Source organism: Sarcophilus harrisii, chromosome 3 (assembly GCF_902635505.1).
Source record: "Sarcophilus harrisii chromosome 3, mSarHar1.11, whole genome shotgun sequence".
Lineage (NCBI taxonomy): Eukaryota > Metazoa > Chordata > Mammalia > Dasyuromorphia > Dasyuridae > Sarcophilus > Sarcophilus harrisii.
In genome coordinates, this window is record NC_045428.1 from 29,055,230 (window position 1) to 29,076,748 (window position 21,519).

At 39.8% G+C, this 21,519-nt stretch overlaps 1 protein-coding gene across 9 annotated transcripts in view; it reads right to left on the reverse strand.

The window, feature by feature from the left end:
* TNIK (TRAF2 and NCK interacting kinase) overlaps nt 1–21,519 on the reverse strand; it is a 401,978-nt gene that overhangs the window by 138,254 nt on the left and 242,205 nt on the right. For all 9 annotated transcript variants that reach the window (XM_031957654.1, XM_031957660.1, XM_031957659.1 and 6 more), the window contains exons 8-9: nt 9,526–9,580; nt 4,229–4,307 (exon numbers count right to left, since the gene is read on the reverse strand). In XM_031957654.1, the coding sequence (XP_031813514.1) occupies nt 4,229–4,307; nt 9,526–9,580 (134 nt within the window). The remainder of the gene's footprint in view (nt 1–4,228; nt 4,308–9,525; nt 9,581–21,519) is intronic.

Here is a 21,519-nt window from a genome sequence, read left to right on the forward strand (position 1 = left end):
AGACTGTTTAGTTAACCAAGCAGAAAATGCTGTCAATGTGCTTATCAAATGTGCTGAAGCCACAAAGCTGAGAGGGAATGTAAACCTGCTGGAAGACAGAGTCAGAATTCAGAATGATCTTGGGAGGCCCGAACATGGTACTAAAGTGAATGACAACATGAAATTTAATAGAGAGAAATGTCAAGTATTATACTAGGGCTCGACAAATCAACTTCCTGAGGATGAGATCAAAGAGGTGCAACTAGACAGAAGTTTGTTTAAAAAGATCTGGATTTTTTTTTACTAGGCAGCAAGCTCCACACAAGACACCAGGGGAGCAGTCCTGATCACCCCCACCCCTTCCCATATGAACAGTTAATATAAGATCAGCAACTCTCTGCCCTTCTCTGGCTAACCCACAAATGAAGCTTTTGTACATTTGGAGAACTCAGGTGCCTTTGACCTCATTAACAAACACAAGTACAGAACATTTAGTAACAAAACAACATCTGTGATGCTTTGGGATTATATTTCCTTTCTTTTTTCCTTCCTCAGTGTTCCAGTTTCCTTCAAAACACCACCACACTATTTTTCTTTTTCAATTTTTGAAAAGAAAATTTCCCACTCTATTCAACTCACTAGAGTTCTTGTTCTTCCAGATAAATTGCTCTTCTCTTGAGTGACTGTTTCCATTTCAAAGTTGGACTTTTATTGCAAAGAAGAGAGAGCCAAGTCAAATGTCATGTGGTCAAAGCCAATAATAATAATAAACATGTTTGTAGATGCCAAATTTTGAATGTGAACTAGGAAATTATCAGGCTATTTTTTGTCCACTTGGCCTTCCACAAAACCATGGCATGCTCATCTCTCTTCCCAGTGTGGGAGACAGATCTCAAACGGCCTGCCTTGAGTGAGAGAGGAAGGATGTGGGCAGGAATGGGCTTGGAGAGATCCAGCGCTATCCCTAGCCGGGAGCCAACTTCTGAACTTCATCTCCCTTAAGCCATGTGAACCTTGTCTTCTTTTTCTTTCAAAATTTTGGAGATTAAAAGTCAGCCTGATTTCTTGGCACTTGGTTTCTCAAGCTGGATATCACAAGTCTCTATAGGGATGGAACTATTACAGCAAAGATCAAAGTTGTGTTGTTTCCAAAGACACAGTCTCAGTGCTGTTATAAGCAGTGGAAAGCTAAGCAGACCTCCTCTGACTTGTGAGTTCTCCATCTCAAATCCTTCTTTCTGCTCTCGAGATGATTATGGTCCCTAGAGAAAGGGTACCTCTCTAGACCCTGCAGAGCTCAGTAAAATACACTCAAAAATTTCCAATTGCTCCCCATTGCTTTTAGGATGAAATAAAAAACCATCAACCTGTTTTTCATACCATCTATCTATCCCTTCATCTTTCCAGTTGTATCTCGGCAGCTCCGTACTCAGAAAAGCTGAGCTCACATCTTGCCTCTGATGGTTTACTTACTTGTATAATATGGCTATGAGTCACAACCTTTCTGGATTTCAATAAGGTCTCCTCAGTTGTAAAATTACAGTGCTGGACTGCAGAGCTTTTGGAGGGCCCCAGTGCTCAGCAGCTCTGATCCTATAATCCCATTACCTCCTTTCATGCATTCACTCTTATTGCAGTCACAACCACCAGTTAATGGTTCTCTGCACCTGACATCCCTTCTCCATGTCTTAGCTCAAGGATGGCTAGATTGTAGCACGTCTGCCTTGGAAAAATCCCCATCTTCCTTCAATCCTAAGAACACTTCTAGGTCTCCCAGGTCTTTGCGTTGTATCTCCCTTGCCATTACTTTATACTTTGTATTTACTCATAGGTATATGTACATTTTGTGTCCTTCCATCAGAACCAATCAACCAATAAGTATTTATTAAGTAACTGTTACTTATAAGGGAAGCTAGGTGGCAGAGTAGATAAACTCACTGGGATTGAAGTCAGAATGGCTCATCTTCCTCAGTTCAAACCGGACTTCAGACACTTACTAGCTATATGAACTTGGGCAAGTCACTTAGCCCTATCTGCCCCAGTTTCCCCATTAAAAAAGATGGAGAAGAAAATGGCAAACCACTCTAGTGTCTTTGCCCAGAAAAATCTCCAATGGGTACAAGACTGAAGTGGTTCAGTATATATACATTTCTTGAGTGCTGGGGCTTATTTGCCCTTGTATCCCCAGATTTAGCACAGTGCCTGGCACACACTAGGCTTTTAATAAATGTTTCTTGTCACCAAAGTGTCCAAGTAATTCTAGAATGGATTTTGGAGCCCACCTAACCCAAAACTTCTCATCTTCTAAATGACTTGCCCCAGATCACACAAAAGCAGGATTAAAATTCAGATCTTTGGACCCCAATATTTTTTTTTACTAACAACTAAAAACTATCCTTTTGAGTGATGTTTCCTCAAAATATTTTATTTTTTAATTACATATAAAACATTTTAACATATTTTAAAACTTTGAGCTCCAAATTCTCCACCTCTCTCAACGAGAAGCAAGAAATTTCATGCAGCTTATCCACCTTTTGGTTGATTCTAATGATTGATTAACATTAAGAAATAAGACCAATGATGAGCCTATAAAGTTGGAGAATTAGTCATAATGCCTTTCAAAACTGACTTAGAAGCAGCTTGGATTGAATCACAGTGTGTAGACAGAGTGTTTGCACAGAATGTTCAGACCCTACACTCTCCTTGCCCTTTTATCTTTTAAATGATGGAATTAAAATCTAGAGAAGTTCAATGATTGAAGTGTAATGATGGCATGAGAGACTGGGTTTTTGGAATGCCGATGTTATTTTATTTTGATTCTCTTTCATCCAGATTTGTGGATTCATAGAGGGTGAGGCATCTCTGATGGGAAAACTCCCTCAACAGACATAGCCTGGCAAATTTGAGGCAGTGATATAATGGATAAAATGCTGGAATTCATGTCAAGAACAGCCAGGTTCAAAAGATCCTTCTTAGCTGTGTGATCCTGGGCAAGTCACTTGCCCACGCTTACCCTCATTTTTCTCATTTGTAAATGCAGAATCGAAATGATGAAATGGAAATAGTAATAGTACCTACTTAACAGGCTTATTGTGAGGATCAAATGAGATAATTTATGTAAAGCAGTTTGCAAACTTTAAAAGGCTTTGGAAATGTGAAATTACTATTGTCTGTAAGTTATAGACCAGGGATTCTTAATTGCTTTTTTGTGTCATGAACCCCTTCTGCCAATCTGGCAAAGCTGTTCTCAAAAAAGTGTATTTAAATGTCTAAAGTAAAAAATAGGTTTACATAGAAAACCAACTATGTGGAAAAAAACATTTAATTTCCTTTCCTTTCCAAGTTGATAAACCCTGTGAAATCTATTCATGGACTTGGTGGGGGCTTTGGACTGCAGGTCCTGCTATAAACCATTGGGCAATAAGTGGGTCAGAGCCTCGTCCAAAGGCACGGTACTTGAATGATTGCCTTCTATTCCCTATGCCATGCTGCCTATTTTAAACATATGTTCTTTTAAACTTGGGACCATTCATTCTTTGTATCTGTATCTGCTTAACACAAGGGCACTCAACAAATATTGTCCACTGAGTAACTGATATGCTAACTTTTTCACAAGTTCAGGATTCATTTTGCCAGCATCGTTCTTCTTCATCTTCCCTTTTCTGCTCTATGAACATTATCCCCATCTCTCTTTGTGAGTCCTACATCCTCCTCAGGCCAGCTTTTCAGCCCCCTTTTATGTATTGTCTCCATTAGAATGTGAACTCCCTAAAACAAAAGCCTCTTTTTCTTTTTGTCTATATTTATGTTGCCAGAACTAGAAAAATTATCTAGCCTGTATGCACATAGTGCCTGCTATGTGCCAGGAATTGTGCTAATCACTTTCTAAATATTATAGTAAGAGATTAAAATACTTATTAACTGATTGATAGATTAAGGATTAACAGAAGCACCTTCCTTATGAGGTTATTTACTCACATCCATCCATCCATCCATGTATATATACACACAGAGACATACACCAATAGCACCTTGCAAACTTTGAAGAGCTCCATAAATGCTAGCTATCATCATTATTTCTGTTGTTAGAGTAGGTATTGAAAACATATAGTCAAACAGACGAACGAATGATTACAGAAAATCATCAGGAGAAGTTCAGCCCAGGGCCACTATCATGAGCTGCAGATATGGTTTTGAGTTGGTTCGTAAGGATGACGTAAGGACAATCCCTTTAGGTGTCCAGACTTACCATTTCTTAGACTTCAGCCGAGGGGCTGGGTTCCGGGGAATTAGGAACAGAGCTCTCATGGGGTGCATATCACAAAGAGCTGGAAGAGAAGATGAAAGGCATTAATCACACTGGGAGGCAGAAGGCTGACTCAAATATCTCATGGTTCAGTTAGGCAAGAAGAGAACCAACCCCCTCAGAATTAGTAATAGATAGACAAATGTATTTCCTCCACAGCTACCACTAGTACAAGGCACTGAGTAGCTGTAAGGGCAAATCACTTGATTTCTTCAACTATAAAGCGAGGATAATAATTGTACCTCCTGTCCAGAGTTGCTGTGGGGATTAAATGAGATGATATTTATAAAGTCCTTAGCATAGAGCTCGGCACATAGTAGACATGTAATAAATGTATGTTTTCTTTCTTCCTTTCTGCCTCAATGATATAACTGGTCAAACATGACCAGATGATCCAGAGTAGGAAGTATAGGTGAGCTCCCATTCAGGAAGACTTAAAAAAGCCACCTATCATTTCTATACATCTTGTAAAGAACCCTTTATGTGACCTCAAAATGTCATCTGAGCCTCAAAAAAGTGAAATAGGCAACAGGCATTATTAACCAAAATTTGTCAAGGAAAGAAGCTGAGATTCTTAGAGACTGACTTGCCCAGAATCACAGAGCTAGGAAATGCAGGGGATGGGAGTGGAGTCCTGGGAGTTTCTATCTGCAAGTGAAGTCTTAATCTTCTCTCTGTGACATGGAATACTTGAAAATAAGGGTTTGCACTAAAGGCACGGAATTATTGAATAGATAACATTTGAAAATTACCATTGCATAAAGATATTTACTTCTGCTATCCCATTTAAAGAAACTGGGTCCTGCCTGGTTGCTGCTTGATAAGAGCAGCCCCTGAGCTTCTGTTTCTGTTGTGGCCAAGCTGAGCTGGAGACTCAGCAGGTCACTGAATAATAGCTTGAATCTTGTTATAAAATGCATCAGACTCTCAGCATTTGTGTGGATGTTGGGGAACAGGGCACTGTTTATCATTAAGTAACATTAGAAGGGTCCAATTGACCCCAAATTTCTCCCTCACATTATGACATAGTCATGTGACATATCAGATTTACTTTTCTGTGTATGTATTACAGCTCCTAATAGAATATAAGCTTCCTGAGGGTAAAATCTATTTTTCATTTTCTATTTGCTTCCCTAAACCTTTGCATGTGACAAATGCTTAATGTTTGCTGAGCTGACAATTCAGGATGATTGTGATTCAAATCCCAACTTCTAATCCTAGTACTTCGATCTCTAGGTAAATCCTAGAGCCTCTCTATTTCCTTCATTTAAATTCTAAGCATTCATTTCCTCATTTGGGATGTCATTTTGTTGTTCTTCAAGAATGAAGGTGAACAACCAGCCAGCCAGCCAATGAAAAACTTCTATGGAAGTAGAACTGGAAGTAGACAGAAGTCTACTATTCACAATTTTCTGGTGGTTTTTCAGACTAGACCTTTGATCTCCATTACCAGCAGAAGATGGGCAGCCACTCTGTAGTTTAGAGTCTTAGAAAGTTGCTTGGGAAAATGGAGATCAAATGACTTATCTAGAGTCATAGAGTCAAGACAGATTTTGAATTCAGGTCTTTCTGATGTCAAATCTATTCCCATACAATGGAAAACACAATAGAAAATCTATTCCCATACAATGTTCTCTCTTACAGTGGCTCAAATGAGATATTTTACATAAAGGCTCTGCAAATTTTAAAGTCCCACAAAATATCCCCTATTAATATTATCACCATGATGTCCTTGCTTAAATTCAAGCCCATATTTCCATTTTTTTAGAATACAAAATTATTTCTATTTTACTACTTCCTTGAAGGTCCAAAGTTAGATTTCTTTTAGATCCTATAATTGTTTAAATTACTGAAATTTTCTCTCTCAACTGTCTGATATCAACCAGATATTCATGAATTTCTCCACTTAACTTGTCTTCATAGCTTGATTATATAAAATGAAAAGTAGAAACTATATTATGTACAAATGTTTCTATAATATATTTCTATTCATAAATCCAATCTTAATTATGTAATCCATGTTTCCATTTAGTAATTCAATTTAATGAGAAATGATAATTCATAGAAAACATTTGGACTTCTGGGTTTTCTGTGTAATAAATGATCAATGCACCCTTGGCTTGTTGGATTGAATTGCTGTTGGATTGTTCCACATAGTAATCTTCTTCATGAAGTTGAGAAGATCAGTGGAATATGGGCTACCATTTTGGGATGCTAAGGTTCATCCAAGCATGCTGTCATCTACATGGACTTTGGTGGGAGATGGGGCAAAGCATTAGGATGAAGATGAAGGAATGCTGCTTTTAGGGGGCATTGTTGCAATTGCAACCCTGCCAGGCAAGATCTAAATGGTCATTCTAAAAGCCTCATGACTTGAAGTCAACCTAGAGAAATAGTTTAACTCTTAATTATGAAATAATAGTTTCTTGCAAAATTTATTTTTACTCAAGTTGGTTATCCTATCTTCTCAAACTCATTCAGTATCATAAAATCAAAGTATTTTTGAAATATTAAGAATATGAGAAAACATTCAATTCAATTCCTTCATTTTCTATAAGAGGAAAGAGATTCTCAAAGGGAAAAATCTATTAAATAGGTGGAAAGTGACAGAGGTGGGATTTGAATCCAGGTCTTCTGTCTCCAAGGTCACTGCTCTTCTCAGATCTGTCTCCCTAAACAATTGTCTAGTAATCAAGCAGAAACCAGATGATCCCCTGTCATGGACCAGCTCTCATTTTGGATACATTTGGACTCATCTGGGGTTGAACTACATTGGATTGGTCACTAAGGTTCCTTTTCAACCCTAAAATTTTGTGATTCTGCAAGTTTTTTTTTTTATAATTCAGGACCATGAACATTTTTTCCTAGAAGTGACAAGATCCTATCTGCAAAAGTTATCCTTTAGTCCACTGTCATTTCTTATCAAGAATGGTGCTAAGAGGGACAGCGAGATGGTGCAGTAGACAGAGCATCAGCCTTGAAATCAGGAGAACCTGAGTTCAAATCTGATCTTAGACACTTAACACTTCCTAGCTGTGTGACCCTGGGCAAGTCACTTAACCCCAATTACCTCAGGGGGAAAAAAGAATGGTGCTAAGATATGACTTTGTAATTTATAGATGCCTTTAACAGTATAAGGCAGCTAGGTAGCGTCATAGTGCAGAGAGCATCAGGTCTAGAGATAGGAAGACTCAATTTTCTGAATTCAAAACTGATCTCAGACATTTACTGTGTGACCCTGAGCACACCACTTCATCATGTTTGCCTCAGTTTCTCATTTATAAAATGAACTGGAGACAGAAATCGCAAGCCATTCCAGTGTCTTTGCCAAGAAAATGCCAAATGGGATCATAAAGAGGCAGACATGGCTGAAATCACTCAACAAAAACAACTGGCATTATAGGCCCTATAAATAATATAACAGTTGGGAAATGCCCATATTAATTACAGCTAAGTCAATCCTATATGGACTGGGCATTTCTAAATAATGGGCAGTGACTGGCAGAGCTAATTCTGCAGCCAGTTGGGTCTATCAACTCTAGATAAAGTAATAAAAGGAAAGTAACAGCTTTGGAGGAAAAACCAAAAATAGAATGACTTTAATAAACCGTCTGTCATGAGAGACGGCCAATTCTATTTGTTTTAAGAGGAAAAACCAGAGAGAATTAGCTACAATCTGTACTACAAACACCAGAGGTCCCGATGAAGGAAGACATATCAGCCATAGCACTGTCCACCTTGACTCGAATATAAATGGGAAATCTCAAAATCAATATCTAATATGGATGGAAACAATGAGGCTCAAGTGTGTCCAGTCTACCTTTTACCTTGGCTTGAGTTGTAAATTAAGAATCTTTGTTATTCGATCCATTTTATGTGCTTAAAGATACTTCTCTTGTTGGGCAGAAGGGGACTCAAGAATCCCTCACGGGTTCAATTCCTCCAGAGAACAACAAGTATCGTGAAATTTTATTTTCCTTTGCCCTCTGTCTTTTCTCCTATTTTTCTGTTTGTCTCTGCTACCATCTCTCTGGTTCTCTGTCTTGTCTTTGTCACCATTTTGGTTTTCTATTGGTCTCTGTTTTTCCAACAGTTTCTCTCTCTCTTTGCCTTAACTAGTCTGTAGAGTTTTGTCTCCATCTCCTTCTTCCAAAGATCCTGTGTCTTCACCTGTCTCTATAAGTCAGTCCTGCATTTTGTTGCCACCAATTTCTAGCTCCTTCCTGGACCTTCATCACTCCACATCTGGCCTAGTCACTCTCATCAGTTTTGGTCTCTCTTTCTTCGTCTCCATCTGATTCTGTGCATCTCCATCACTCTCCAGCATTATCTCAGCCTTTCTTTATCTCTCTCTGGACTTCCAATGATTTCTGGTTGTACCTCCATTTTTTATGTTTCCATTAGTCTCTTTCTTTTTGCCTCTGTCTCTCCCTCTCTTTTCCCCTTTCCCTACTCTGCTTGTGCTCCCATCTCTCTCTCTGTCTCCTTCTGCCTTGCTCTTTGTCTGTCTCTTCCTCCTCCTTCCACCTGTGCTTCCATTTCTCTGTCTCTGACTCTCTAGTTCTCTCTACCCCCTCCCCCTTCTTCTCCTTGCCTGTGCTTCCATTTCTGTCTCTCTTCATCCATCTGTCGGTGCCTCTGTGTCTCCCATAGTCCCCTGTCTGTGTCTCCAGCACTGTGCCTCACTATTGCCATTTTACCACCTCTCTCTGTCCCCAGACATCTCTCTCCGGCTCCTAGGCCCCCATGGTTTCTGTCTGCTTCTCCATCACCAGCAGCTCCTCTGGTGTTTCAGTGACCGTTTCCATCGCTCTCTGTGTCTCCGTGGCTCAGCCCGATTGTGACTCTTATCACTGCCCCCATTACTCTACACAGCGTCTGCCAGTGACTCTGACACCATCTCCACAAATCTTTTTCTGTGTCTCTTTTTTGCCTGGTCCTCCGTCAACATCAGCCCTCCTGTGTCTGTCAGTGTTTCTATCACTGTCTCCATCAGTCTACGTCTCTGCCTCTTTCTGCTGAAGAAAGAAATCTTCCTACCGGCCAACAACGAACAAGCTTTTGTTGAACATAACCTCAATTTTGCAATCTCAACATGCCAGCTTGATGCCATACACAGTTCACTGTACCAGAAGAAATGCCCATTGCAGCTCTTGGCAGCTCTCCACCATTAGCTTAGCGACAGATGCTCCCGGCCCCCTTTGCCCCCCACCCTGCCCAGCTGAGACTTCCTTACTTACGGGGGGCACCTTCTGCCATTTCAATGGCTGTGATTCCCAAAGACCACAAGTCACTCTGTAAGAGAGAGAAAGGAAACAAACATGGGCATAAATTAATCCAATCAGGCATTTTGTTAACCTGGGTTACTATTTCAGGGCTTGGCTTCTAGGGCCATATAAGGATTTTCAGTTTTCTTATCAAACCCAGTTTCCCTTCCCTCACCCCTCCCCACCAACTAATGTTTCCCCCAACTTAGAGAAGCCCGTGATGAGGATCCTGGTAAGGAATACAGAATTACATGAAGGCTTCTCCAAATCCACATGCAGATCTCATAATACAGCACAGAGAGAAGAGAGATTGTCCAGTTCTGCTCCTTATTGCCTGACTCTGGTCAATACCTGGGCTCAGTCCCTAATCTGGAATATGAGGGAGCCAAATGAGATTGTCTTGAAGATCCTTGCCAGAAATGTTGTCCAATAAACAATAAAATCTGGTCCCCCTTAGTTTCACAGACTTTAGGACAAGCCTAAACTTGTCTTAAGGTTATAAGTTTCTATTAAGAACCAGCCAAATGACAGGGCTTTGGGCTGGGAATACACATATTATCTTTCCCATCAAATCAAATACTGCTTTCCCTCAAGGAGCTTCTATTCTCTCAGGGAGATAGAAATATAGAAAGTATTTATAGGATAAATACATTGATACAGAATAATCAGTAAGGGTACCAGTAGCTGAAGATGCAAAAATAAAAAGAAGCAGCCTCTGCCCTTGAGGAGCATCCACTCCTCTGGGCCTTGGTGGTCTGTTGTTAGGACAAATTCATACCAGTAAGGAGACCAGAAAAGATCCAAGAGTATCAAGTTGTCAGTATACACCTTGCACATGGATGGATTTCTGGTTTCCAAAGTACTGTGACTAACAACTATATTCATGTCAAAATTTTGCTAAATTAATAGCAATATTTTAATATCACTTATTTTTCTTTTCTTTTTCTTTTCCCCCCCTTTATTAAAGCTTTTTATTTTTCAAAACTTAGGCATGGACAATTCTTCAACATTAGCCCTTGTAAAACCTTGTATTCCAATTTCCTCCCCTTTCCCCCAAACCTCCCCTAGATGACAAATAGTCCAATATGTTAAATATGGTAGAAATATATGTTAAATCCAATATATGCATACATATTTATATGATTATCTTGCCGCGCAAGAGAAATCAAATCTAACCAGAAAAAAAAAAGAGAAACAAAATAAAACAATAACAAAAAGAGTGAAAATGCAGGTTGTGAATCACACTCAGTTCCCACAGTCCTCTCTCTATACCTCTGACAGGTATAGATGGCTCTCTTCATCACTACTACATTGGAATTACACCTATTTTTTTTTTTTTTGAAAGAACTCCAGTGGCTCTCTATTATCTCTAGGAACTGATACAAGATCATTTAAGTCTCAATGCACTTTTAACTACACAAGAGTAGTGTAGTTACTACTCTTAAGACTTTTAAGACACCTTGTCCAAAACCCTCGCTCTGCCTTTCAAAATCTGGCTCCTAGATACCTTTCTAGGCTCGTTGCCCATTTCTGCCTTACACATATCCCATGTTTAAGACAAACTAGCCATCTTGTCATTTCTCAAATATTTCTGCCGCTGCCCTGAATTCCTGGAATACTCTCTCTCCTTTATCTCTTGCCTTGAAGAATCCCTTGTGCTCAGCACAAAGCTCGGCATGAGAGTCACCACTTCTTCCAGGAAAGTCTTTCTGGATCCTTATTTCTCTGATATTACTGTTCTTTCTTTCATGTATGTATATGTGTTTGTGTGCGTATATCCTTTTTCTTTATTCCCAGCGTACCTTGTTTTTGTTTTTGTATTTCAAACATGCAGAAATGTACCTTCTAATTCCAGCATATATTAGGATGAGATTAATGGCTACTGTATTGAAACATCGAGTTATGGTTGTATCTAAACACAGGAAGAACATCCTTTTGCATTATTGGGGTTTTACTGGAGAAGGGGCAAGGAAGAAACAATGAGCATCCTTAATTTCTTTCACAACTCAACTCATTGGTACCTCCCACATACCTTTCCTGATCCTTCCAAAAGCTACTGGTACCTTTACTGATTAGCCTGTATCAATGTACTTATCCTATAAACACTTTGTATATTTCTATCTTCCTGAGAGAATAGAAGCTCCTTGAGGGAAAGCAGTATTTGATTTGATGAAGGAGGTAATATGCATATTCCCAGCACAAAGCCTTGTCGTTTGGCTGGTTCTTAATAGAAACTTATTGATTGACTGACTAATTGATCAGGAATTAGACTTAATAGACTGACACTACCCAGCCACCACTTAGCAGCTGTCAAATCCCATCAGCCATTTAGCTAGAATGATTCCAGACATGGCAATTAAGAGGTCAAAGGTTCTGGATACTACTTATTACTCCTCATTATCTCTGCTTCTCCAAAAGCATGTTTCTATTATCACCAGAGACCAGGAGTCCGTGTTCTGTGAAAGAGGGACTCTTATCAAAGTTGTTGACTAGTCAATACCACCAGGAGGCAACATGTAGTTGCCGCCTATTTTGAGGCAGGACTTTCTGATTTTAAACACAATATACTACATAGAATCTCAAGCCTTTAAAAGGAACTGTTAAATACAAAGAAATAGGGGATCCTACCCAGATTCTGGAGGGAGAAGAACCAAAGAGAAAAGCAATCCACCCTTTATTGAGATCTTGCCTTTCCAAATATATTAGACATCACTTCCCTTGTCTTACTCCATGGTCCAGTTAAAGGGGACTTTGCCTTGTTCCTCACTCACAAGATTACATCTCTTACCTCAGTCTTTGCCCAGACTACACCTAGAATACTCTCCCTTAGAATCCCAAGCTCAGCTCAAAAGCCACTTCCTACATGAGAGCTTTCCTGACCCACCCCGCTTTGTGTTACAGCCTTCCTTCAAGAATATATTTTGCATTCACTTTTAAAAAGTTAAAAAAAAAAAAAAAAGAGCTTTTCAATTAATGAGCAGTTAATTTCTCTCCTAAATGTTGCCTGTGCTTATTCACAAACACGCATGGTTGAGAAGAGGAAATTCCCATATTAGCCAAACCCCCAAATGGAGAGTTTCTTCTGCACCCAAGACTCGAACACCTTTCTTAAAAATGATCAGGAAGTAGCTGCTTTGTCACTGGGCCTTTGGACCTGGACTTGGTTTTTGCATCAAGAATCCTCAAGTCTTTTCAAAGTGTTGGTCTTTAAAATGTCATTGTCACTGTCGAAACTGTTCTCAATCTGTTAACTTAAACCTGCATCAGTTCCTACAAGTATTCCCAGATTTCTCTGAAACTTTCTTCTTTCTTTATTTAATGGCAAAATCATATTCATTATATTTACATATCAGAATTTATTTAGGTATTCACCAAATGATAGATAATGCTTTAGGTTCTAGTTCTTTGCCACCAAAATAAGTGGCTTCATATGTGTGTGTGTGTATATATATGTATGTATATGTATATGTATATATATATATAATATATATCATTTATTTATATATTAATTATATATATTAAGTTACCCATTACATATATGGGGAAACTAAGGAATGAGATAATTATTGACCTAGAAAAGTAAAGTGTGCATCACACATAAGACTTATCCATCCTTCCCCAAACCTCATTCTCATATATATATATATATATATATACACACACAAATATATACAGAAAGAGACATATAAATATACATATTTCTGTATACATATTTATGTGTGTTTATATAACTAAAATATATTTAATGCCACTATTGTATATATGAACATGTGTGTGTGTGTGTGTGTGTATAAGCCAAAATATTCTACCAGAGTCAAGGAGATCACTTACCATAAATGACAAAAAAATCAGTTCTCTGTACCACATGCCTCATGAAAATCTCCTGTATACTAGTATCCTGTAGTATGTGACTCCTACACACACACACACACACACACACACAATAAAACAGTTGGGCTTTTATCTCTATCTCCTTATAGTATTTAATCTCCTTGTAGTATCTAAATAAAGGATGAATTGCTTAAAATGCCTGATTACAGGAGGACATTGGAGGGAGGTTCTAGAGGCAATGGGAAACCATTAGAACTTCCTGAATGGTGCAAAGTCCTAGGGTGTCCTGTGTTTTAGGAATGCCACTTCAGCAGTTGTATGTAAGAAGGATTAGAGAGGGGAGACTTATGGGACCCCTAACTGGGGGTGAAAAGTGAATACTCTATTACTTCTTCCCTCTTGGTTCTTCTCCCTCATATGTTTACCTTCCCAAACACCCTAGCACCTGGCCAGGAGCACCTACTGCTTTTTAATTTACCAGTTACTTGTAAAGGTATAAGATTCTACATGGGATATTGTGCCTAAAACTGGAAAGTCCTGCCTCAAAAAAGGTAGCACTAAATTTTGCCTCTTGGTGGCATTAGGCTAGTCAATAATCATGGTTTTGTATTTATTTATATAGATGTTGTCTGTTTCCATTAGAGTGTGAGCCCCTCGGGGGCAGGGACCGTTTCATTCTCCTCTTTGTATCTTTAGTGCCCAGCACAATGCCAGGCACACAACACATTTCTCTTCAAACCAAAGGGGAAATCTTTCTGATGGCTGCATGGCATTTACACAACCACCTGATGTGCACAGATGCTGTGGTTTCTTTGAGAACTCCATTTTCTATCATAGTTAGGATCATTTTCCCTGAGATTATCTCATTTTTCAAAAGCAGCATTGATATTCCTGGCTGCACACCCAAAGTCATTTGCAGGCTATGCTCATCTGCCTGCACTAGGAAGCAAGAAATGCCCTTGATGTGTCTTGTTTAAGCCTTTGGATCCATTAGTGAATCCCAGAGACACTTTGGAACTTAAATACGGGAGAAAACGCTCCAATTAAGAGTGACAAGATGGCTCCTGGGAGAAGAGAGGCATGAGGGAAGAGAAAGATGGAGAGCAAGTCAGGGAGAGATAAGTTTCCTTAGTGGCCATGGTGTGACTCATTTTGGGCAGAAGATGGTAATTCATTATTCCAGTGGCCCTGTGCAGGTTAGGCTGTAGCATGATTAATAGCCTAGCAGAATGTGCATTACAAACACAACACAGACAGATTCCGGGGCCTCGGCGGAGTCACTGCCCAGGATGCGTCTCCCGCTTGGTGGGTGGCCAGCTGGCAGCGAGACGAAATCCAGCTTGAACAAAGCTAAAAGGATTGTTCCTGTTGGGTTGGGATGATGATGGTACGAGGAAGAAAAGCCGCTTCCTCTATTGGGAACAGCAATGCCGAAGGGAGAGATGCCGAAGAATGAGTCTTGGACTCTTTTCTAATGCAACTTGCATAATCTTTAGCAAACCCCTCCAATGTCAGTCTCATTCTAGAGTCTTGGAGCTCTGCCTCTATAGGAGTCACACGCTGCAGTTTTCATGAGGCATGTGGTACAGAAAACTGAGTTTTTGCCATTAACGGAAGTGAATCTCCTTGATGGCAAGGTAGAGAGAGGGTCTGGTAGAACATTGGGGTTGTATCCCTAACACCCGAGTATCTGGCTCATGATAGGGGATACTGGATGGAGGATCCAGTCAGATAATTAATTGGCATATAATTGATCCCAAACACAACTCCAAATCATCATTCAGTTAATGGCCAAACAAATTCTGATATGTACATGTAATGAAATATGATTTTGCCATTAGAAATAAAGAAAGAGGATTTTGGAGTTGTTGAAGGATTGGGGAAGGATGGACAACTTCTAGGTATGATATACACATGATATACACTTTACTTTTCTAGGTCAATTCCTTAGTTTCTAGGTCTTATTCCTTAGTTTCCCCAACTACATAACGGGAGAGTTAAGATTTTTCCAGCTGGAAATCAAAGACTGTGGATACGATAAAGTCATGGAAACAGAGATATTAATCATGTTTTACCACCAATAGAGACACATTGAACTCAGTGATGCATTCTGGTCACTCATCACAACAAGAAAAAATCAGAGTCCTTAATTTGCATCCTGTTACCAAACACCTTGAGCACTGATGTCTTGATCCTTTTGGTCATGAACCTCCAATGAACTTGGTCACCATGTCTCAGCTTCCTTATCCTTCTGATCTAGTAGCTCCCTGTTCTCAATAGCAAGTTCTCCTGGAAGTTCCATTTTGAGGAATGGCCTGGTCCACTCCCATTTCATTCTCTGACCTTCATCACCATCTGAGATAAGTACTTCTTTTCCAGTCTCTTTTCTATGTTGTCTCCCTCCATTAAGATGTAAGCTCTTGGAGGTCAGGAACCACCTTTCTTTTTGCTTGCCTTCATGCCTAAAAGTGCTTAACACAGTGACTGGCACAAAAATGCAATAAATGCCTGTTGACTGTTTCACTTGTCTTGACTTTACTAAAATAAATACTGTCAATCTTTCTTTAAAAAAAAAACTGTAACTCAGAATAAAATCTTGTAACATGTTGCTTCTTGAGAACATACTCAAATTGATCATCTGTGCTAAGAGAAGGGAGGGATAGGCACTGGAAGCCTGATTTCTTATTACCTTGTATGTGTCTAAATAATTCTATTCAGCACCTATCATGGGCACTTAGGTTTCATAGAGACAAAGTCTGCAACAGAAAGACCCAAGTCTAATACAAAGACATGTAATAAGGGGTAATTAAGATGGCACAGTGGATAGAGCACCAGCCCTGAAGTCAGGAGGACCTGAGTTCAAATCTGATCTCTGACACTTAACATTTCCTAGCTGTGTGACCCTGGGCAAGTCACTTAACCCCAATTGCCTCAGCAAAAAAAAAAAAAAAAAAAAAAAAAAAAAAAAGATATGTAATAGCTGTGACATTCTAGGTAAGCCACTTTGTTGACTCCAGTTTCTACATATGTGAAATGGCAATAATTTTAGTACCTAATTCATAGAGTTGTTGTAGGGGTCAAATAAGATTATATACATAGAGCAAATTGCAAACTTGAAATTGCTATATAAATGCTAGTTGTTATTATTGTTGACAGCATCACAAACAAATGGAATGGGATAATGCTGGTCATGAGAATGATGACAAATGTATATCATGCTTATATTTTGCAAATTTCTTTATCTGTATTTTCTCATTTGAGCAGATGGGACTATTGATGAGATCTCAAGGTCCCAGGGAACTCCCAAATGAGAAAATTCCCTCTACTAAAACACGTTTAAGGTGCTTTTCATCTATGATCGCATTTGGTCATATGACCTGTCTGAGAGGCTGGGGATTTTATTGCATTCATTTTACAGAGAGGAACAGAAAAATCAGGGACTTGACAGTCACATAATTAGCCGAGGGAGGGATTCACCCTAGATCTTACTGACTTTGTACCCACCACCCCATGATGCTTTTCCTAGATAAACAAAGAGCTCCAGAAGGAGCACTGACTCAGAGCATGTGCTTTCAAATACTATCTCTGATGCTCATAGCCTGGTGTGAACTTGGGAAAAAAATCTCTTGCTGTCCTGAGCCTCAGTTTCTTTACTTGTAAAATGATGGCCGAGATTGCCTCCGAGGTCCCTACCACTTCAGGACCTAGGATTCTAATAAACTAAAAGACAAAATGTAAAAACACACAAACACACACCAAAATAAAGCAGCCTGGGAATTGAATTGTGAAGTGGTTTTTATTATTAATTTAGATTCTTTTGAACATTTATCATCAAAAGGGAAAAGCTTTCATTTTTGTCCCACATACTTATCAGGGAAATGAAACCTTTCCGCTGACTTGAAGTGTTTTGACAGACTGTCAGGAAATGAGAAGGAGAAGGACCTCAAGGGGAAAACGAGCCCATCAGACAAATGAGATTTTTCATGTTATTGCCTGATAATAGGGTAGATTTGGGGCGGGCTGTTTGTGGTCCCCTCTCTATAGCGGGCGCTGTCTGCTTCTAATAAATAACCACGAGCTCAGCCAAAGGCTTTGCTTATCCTCCAAGGGCAGGCGAAGCCTCCAGAGCTTTTATTACCTTATTGAATCTTTGCATTTGTTGTGATGTAGAGACGCTTGACTAAATCCTTTGGGAGCCTCCACTAGGAGATCCCAAATTGTACATTACACCTTGTCATGAATGCAAAGGAAAGACCTCGGGTTATATGGGCTCCAATAAATAGCCGAGAGGCTTCCAGTCACATGTGGCTCAGAAAATCCTCTTTGGCAAATAAGGCAAGAAAGTGCAGTGAGGGACATTGGGAGGGTCATTGAAGAAGTCTTCCTCCCCACCAAGGACCCTGTTCTAGCCCATGCAAGGCCAACTCTCAGGCCTCCAAGGGCATAATAGAATGCTCCTGCCAAGCATTGATGGAAATATTGATAACAACGATAATAATGATCATTATTATCATACCTAATATTTAGATATAGCTTTAAGTTTTCCCAAGATCTCCCTATTTATTATCTCATTTGATTTACACAACACCACTATGAGGAAGGTATTATTATTTTCTCCATTTTACAGATGAGAATACTGAGGCAAACAACAGTTAAGTGACTCACCCAGGGCCACACAAGCCGGTAGGTGTCTGAGATTGGATTTGAAATCTGGCATGCTATCTACCAAGCGACTTAGAGAACTATACAGCCCTAGTTTTTTCAAGTTTGCCATGGATCCACAGTCACCATATTTGAAGTGTTCTCCTTGATAGTATGATGATATAACAAAGAATTTTTAAGAGTTAAGATAGTTTCAAGTCTTCTTATAGTGAACTGGACCATCCTTTTCTTCTCCACTGTTCTCCTGCCCTTCACCTCCCGTCCTTTAATAACTCTACTGAACTTGTCCAAAAGGGAGATGATTCTCTACTGGACGGACAATATTATCTTATTTTTATCTCAGGATCACAAACAAATGGAGTGAGATAATACCGGTAATGAGAATGATGATAAATTCATATAATATATTAAATGTTCATCACAAAATGCCCATTGCAAAGGTCACAGCCAACTGCATTTTAAGCAAGGGGAAAGACTCTGTTCAGCTGACCTACCATTCCCCGGGGGATTCTGTTAGCTGTTCAAGACAATGCTGACATCAATTGACAGCCACTAGTCATGTCATTCTAGAAGAATTGCAATGTACTCCTAAAGGATGTATGCTTAGAGCCTGGATCTTGGATGCGAATCAACATAGCTCGAGAAGGAATTAGGGTTTAAATCATAGAGCCACTGCTTCTCCATAGTAGCTTAAAGAAACTGCATTTGTTCTGGGAGAAGGTGAATTTTTAGGTCATCCCACTGTTTTCCAATACACCCTTGTAAAATTCTCTCATTGACTAAGTTTGCGGGAAGAAGGATATTAAAATATGGAATATGGTAGACTTCCCAGCTTGTTTTCCTCCAAAGAGACTCAGAGATTTGTTAGTGCCCCGAGAGATGCGTCATGAAGACTGAGAAGTTTGTGTTTTCCTGACCCAATTTCATTAATGATGATGCCTTCTTCTGATTTAATACTTGTCACAGGGACAGCTAACTGTGTGTTTTCAGGATCAGTGTTTAAGGCAGGCGAGCGATAGTCTTCCATGATCCATTCCACAATGAGAAATCCATGTGATCAGGGTTCTCATTCTGTCTTTAATGCATGATGATTGTACAACTCTAAGTAAGTACATCACATCTTTGGGTCTCTGTTCCCTCATATGTATGATGAAGACAAAATCCAGGATCTAATGATGAGATAATTTCCAAGGCGACCCAACAGCTTTTAGGTGTTCCCAATAAACAAACTACCTTTAGGACTCAATTTCTTCACCTGTAAAATGGGAGTGAATGATGCTATTTGTCAAGATGAAGTGTAAAATGAGTGAAATTCATGGAATGAGCACTAAGGACCTTTCCCTTTCCCAGTCCACTTAACCTCTACTTCTCTAAATCCTTAGCCTGTGTCCAGTTCAGGTGCCATCTCTTACATGAAGTCATTCCTAATGATCTCCATTGTTATTGCTCTCAATATCTGCCCCAAAATTACTTTATGCAACTTGGTAGTGATTTACCTGTGACCATGTGGCGTTCTCTGACCAGACTTGGAACTGATTCAAAGTTTTGTATCCCCAGTGACTAGAACAATGGGTATCTAATAAATTCTTGTTTACTTAAACTGATACAGAGTATCAGAGCCCTGGGCTTGGAGTCAGGAAGATTCATCTTCCCTGGTACAAATCTGTGCAGGTCATGAATCAGATTGTTTGCCTCAGTTTCCTCATCTGTAAAGTGAATTGGAGAAGGAAACGGCAAGCTTCTCCAGTACTTTTGCCAAGAAAACACCAAAGGGGTCACGGAGAGTCAGACATGACTGAAAAGCAACTAAATCACAACAAAACAAGTTGAATGTTTTCTCCAAGGTTATTTAGTGAGCAATACAAAGACCATATGGCCAGCCTCCTCAGCGATTTCTACTGCCATGAGAAAACTGTGGGGGAGAAGCAGGGCTCCTGGATTCCACTGGCCTTAGATTTGTTGGATGACCTTCCACCCACATCAAAACACAATGTCACCCAACCCTGTTGCCATTTGTGACAGCAAACAACACTGGGGACATCAAAGAGTGTTTGAGGAGCACTCAGAGGATAAGGCTAGAGAGATAGAGGAAGTTCATGGAAAAACCTCCGCTCTCGCACGTGCTTTGGCCAAAGGTAGGAGATCTCGTTCCTCTGCTTGGATACTGGGAGGATTATTATTAGCGGCTTCCCAGCACAAAGCCAAGAGCAGCCCACTGAATTTCAACTGACCACTCCAACATACAACACGTTTTCGGCACCATACGGAAGCTGCTCACACCCCGTCTGCAAAAAGGAACTCGATAATAAGGCCCTCAGCAATGAAACTTTATATAACACAAGGGGTGCTTGAGTCTGGCTATTTTAAGTTGAGAGATGACAGAAGACAAGGAATTCATAATTTAATGTAAATGGAATATGAAAAGAAAGGAAACTAACTGCCAAGATTGTTTGTCATAAATATGAATGATAAACGAAGTGGAAACATGGCTTTCAATGCCATAAGGACAGAACAAAAGCTCGGTTTAGTGGACAGAAATGACAAACCAGAAATTTTTAAAGAATTTTTTCAAAATAAGCAATCAAATATTATGGGGGATTTAAAACTACACATGGACATCCTAAAATATATTACCCTAGTGTGGTTATAACTTTGTGCATAACAACCGGCACAACAACACACATATGTCATCCAAATGTTAGCAAACTGACATGTAGGGCCCATGAATTGCCCCATTTAAGTCCCACAACAATCGAGTTTAAGGTCAGTGCTAATCACGATGGTCTCCAGTGGTCTCTGAAGAGCCCCCAAGGAGGTCAGCAGATGCTTGGCACACGTCAATGAGCTGCAGTGCCTTCCAAGTGAAGACATGAGGAAAAGGGAGCTTGACAGATATCTGTGTGAATGGAGCCAAGAAGGAGGAACAACAGATGGGGAGCCTGGGTGGTGCTGCTGAGAGTCGTAGTAGTAATAGTAGTATCCGAATATAACACTTTGAAGTTTGCAAAGTGCTTGATGAATACTATCTGATTCGATCCTTACAATAACCTTAAGAAATAGCTGTTATTATGACCTTTGATTTACAGATGAGGAAACTGAGGTAGATGGGAATCAAATATCTTGGCCAGGCTACACAGTTACTAAAACTTTAAGGCCAGATTTGAACTCAGGTCTTCCTGAGTCTAGGTCTATTCATTAGGCCATGTAACTATCTCTGGTATGCATAAAATGAGGAAGGAAAGAGGGAGGGAGGGAAGGAAGGAAAGGAGGAAGGGAGAAAGGAAGACAGGAAAGAAGGAAGGAAGGAAGGAAGAAAGGAAGGAAGGAACAAAAGAAAGAAGGAAGGAAGAAAAGAAGTGTGAGAGGAAGGAAGGGTGAGAGGAATGGTGGGAGGGGGAGGGAGGAAGAAAGGAAGCAGAGAGGGAAGAAGGAAAGCAGGGAGGGAGGGAAGAAAGAAAAACACTAACCTAGAAT